Raw genomic sequence first — 3,062 nt, forward strand, 5'->3', positions numbered from 1 at the left:
TCGCTTGTTTTACTAAATCGTTCTCATGATATAATAATTTGTTCACTAAATCGTGAACATGATATAATTTATTCGCTAAATCGTGAACATGATATAAAAATTTGTTCGCTTGTTTTGCTAAATCGTTCTCATGATATAATAAATTATTCGCTAAATCGTGAACATGTTATAATTTATTCGCTAAATCGTTCTCATGATATAATAATTTGTTCGCTTGTTTAACTAAATCGTTCTCATGATATATTAATTTGTTCGCTAAATCGTTCTCATGATATAATTTGTTCGCTAAATCGTGCTCATGATATAATAATTTGTTCGCTTGTTTTACTAAATCGTTCTCATGATATAATAATTTGTTTGCTAAATCGTTCTCATGATATAATAATTTGTTCGCTAAATCATGAACATGATATAATAATTTGTTCGGTAAATTGTGAATATGATATAATAATTCATTCGCTCGTTTTACTAAATCGTGCTCATGATATAATTTATTAGCTCGTTTTACTAAATCGTTCCCATGATATAATAATTTGTTCGCTAGTTTGACTAAATCGTGCTCATGATATAATCATTTGTTCGCTTGTTTTACTAAATTGTGCTCATGATATAATAATTTGTTCGTTAGTTTTACTAAATCGTGCTCATGATATAATAATTTATTCGCTCGTTTTACTAAATCATTCTCATTATATAATAATTTTTTCGCTTGTTTTACTAAATCGTGCTCATGATATAATAATGTATTCGCTCGTTTTACTAAATCGTCCGCATGATTTAATATATTCACTATTTTTTCCAGGGCCCTGTAGAAAACAAATACATTTTCACCATGTTTTTAGGAATAAAATGTCATATAAATAAAGCAGATCAACCCTTCACAATATAGATCTGAATAAGTTTACTGTAGAGATTTCTGACTCAAACTCACTGCCTTTAAAGAGATGGATTGTGAATAGATAACGTGCGATAAAATAAACACTTAAAAGTTTGTTTTATTTCCACTAGTCTGATGTTATGGAGGATAAATAGACCTCAAAACCGTCTTGTTTGAACATTCAGCCCCAAGTAGGTAAAGCAGAAGTGATTGCTTCGACGAGGTAGAATCCAATCTGTTTGTAAGTGGATTGATTGATTCTCCAGCAGATACTCTTACAGCGCTGAGTTCATCTGAGGAGGTCTGTTGTTAAATTAATGGATTGTGTTTTTCCCGCAGGCTCTCTGAATGCGTTTGTGAAGCAGAAAGGTCAGTCGACTTCAGACGCAGGTCCAGTGTGGTCCCTCAGCGGGAACCAAGGGGACCGATGGAGACAGGCCAAAATTAGTATCCATCCTATTTCCTCCTTCCAGGTGAGTGAAATGTACAGTTAACATTTATTCAGTGTATATCGGATGCATTACGGAAGTGAGCATTTGTTTTGTTTGTGTTCTATTTCCGTCACACAGGTGATATTTGAGGGCATTCGCGGTCCCGGGATCGAAGGGGACATTGCCGTTGATGATGTCACGCTGGAGGAGGGGGAGTGTCCTGACCCTCCGTCCAATCGTACGTATCGAGCATGCATCTCCATGGCAACCAGGCCGTAATTATGTGTGCAATGTTGTCCAAGAGAGCTCAGTAATTACACTAGAACAAACAGAGAGAAAAACAGAAATGAGGGCAGGTAATGGGCTGGAATTGACAAGAATGGAAAGCCTTCCTTCTGGAGCCAAACTAAGGCTGTGTGCATCGAGTGAAGTTATGTGATAAGCATTATTATTAGGCTGGAATATAACAGGTTTTCCATTATTATCAAAAAACGCGTGAGACGTTTCACATCGATCTCTCCACGAGGTGTGTTTGTGTCGTGAATACAAGCTTCATGGACATCTAGAGAATGATAAAACACTGCAGTCATATGCACTGGAGGATGATTGTGAATCACACCGACATTTATGACCAGCCGTAGGTATGAAAAACACGAGGCGGATTTTAATGCTGTGCTCCAGACATGAATAATTCCCCGCGTCAGTGTTTTCAGCGATCACAATGTGTCTTCAGTGCATTTACACCTGACTCCTAATGTGGTCCAGAAATCACAAAACACACGTTAATGCCAGCGTCTATAGGCCTGGCCATCACTCAGGACACAATTTAGCGAGTTTATACTATTGGGTCATTCTATGTCAAATCAATAACATTTCGGAAACTTCCTCAGATCCATTTTTTTAATTTACTGTCTGAAAAAATACACATGAATAGGGATGAAAGACAAATATTAAATGTAAGGAATGTATAAATACTGAGTAATCCACTATTTTGTTGAGGAGGGTCAAAATGACAATGTTCACCTGAGATTGGAAGCCAAAATACAGGGGGGTAAAAATGACTTTAGAAAGATGGCAGCATCTTTATTTTATTCTCACACAGAGATTGGTAGATTTATTAGTGAAATCTGTTTACTTTATCAATCGTTGTTTTATTATATGCCAATGGTGACCGTTCAAAAAAGGCACTTTTTGTGTTTTTGCCCCAAGTTTGCATGGCTGTAACTCTATAAGTATTAAAGTATTCTTTTAGAATTTAGTTCTTAATAAACTTTTCTCTTGGCATCTCAATTTTTAATGCCTTATACAGTTCATTCCCAGAGATATGGGGATCTCAATGCGGCTCCGTGAGTAAATTGTTCACACATTCAGTGGCCAAAAACCAAAAATATGGGTCACTTTGCATGCAGCTGATGCTTTTGTCTTTTAAAGAGGAATATCTGAACAGCAAATAATGTTAAAATTAGAAATGCATCTCGTTTTTTTCTTCTAACACAATTGCATGGAATACACCTGTGTGAGTACCATAAATGTTCTTTTTCCAAAGTTTGCATGGCTGTAACTCTTAAAGTATTCAATATATCTTAATATCCTTTTGGATTTTGGTTCTTAATAAACTTTTCTCTTGGTATTTCCATTTTTAATGCCCTATACGGGTCATTTCCAGAGAAAAGAGGATCTCAATGCGGCTCCATGAGTAAATTGGAAAAATTTCAGTGGCAAAAAAACAAATGTGGGTCACTTTGCATACAGAT

At 35.8% G+C, this 3,062-nt stretch overlaps 1 protein-coding gene across 1 annotated transcript in view; it reads left to right on the forward strand.

Moving 5' to 3' along the window:
- Window positions 1–1,587, forward strand: part of LOC307135627 (MAM domain-containing glycosylphosphatidylinositol anchor protein 2) — a gene marked incomplete at both ends in the record, with an annotated part of 254,854 nt that extends 253,267 nt beyond the window's left edge. The window contains 2 exons of the mRNA XM_079832200.1: window positions 1,217–1,350; window positions 1,447–1,587. Of these exons, the coding sequence (XP_079688326.1) occupies window positions 1,217–1,350; window positions 1,447–1,587 (275 nt within the window). The remainder of the gene's footprint in view (window positions 1–1,216; window positions 1,351–1,446) is intronic.
- Window positions 1,588–3,062: the final 1,475 nt, after the last annotated feature.

This window comes from Gobio gobio (assembly GCF_949357685.1).
Source record: "Gobio gobio genome assembly, chromosome: 12".
Taxonomy (NCBI): domain Eukaryota; kingdom Metazoa; phylum Chordata; class Actinopteri; order Cypriniformes; family Gobionidae; genus Gobio; species Gobio gobio.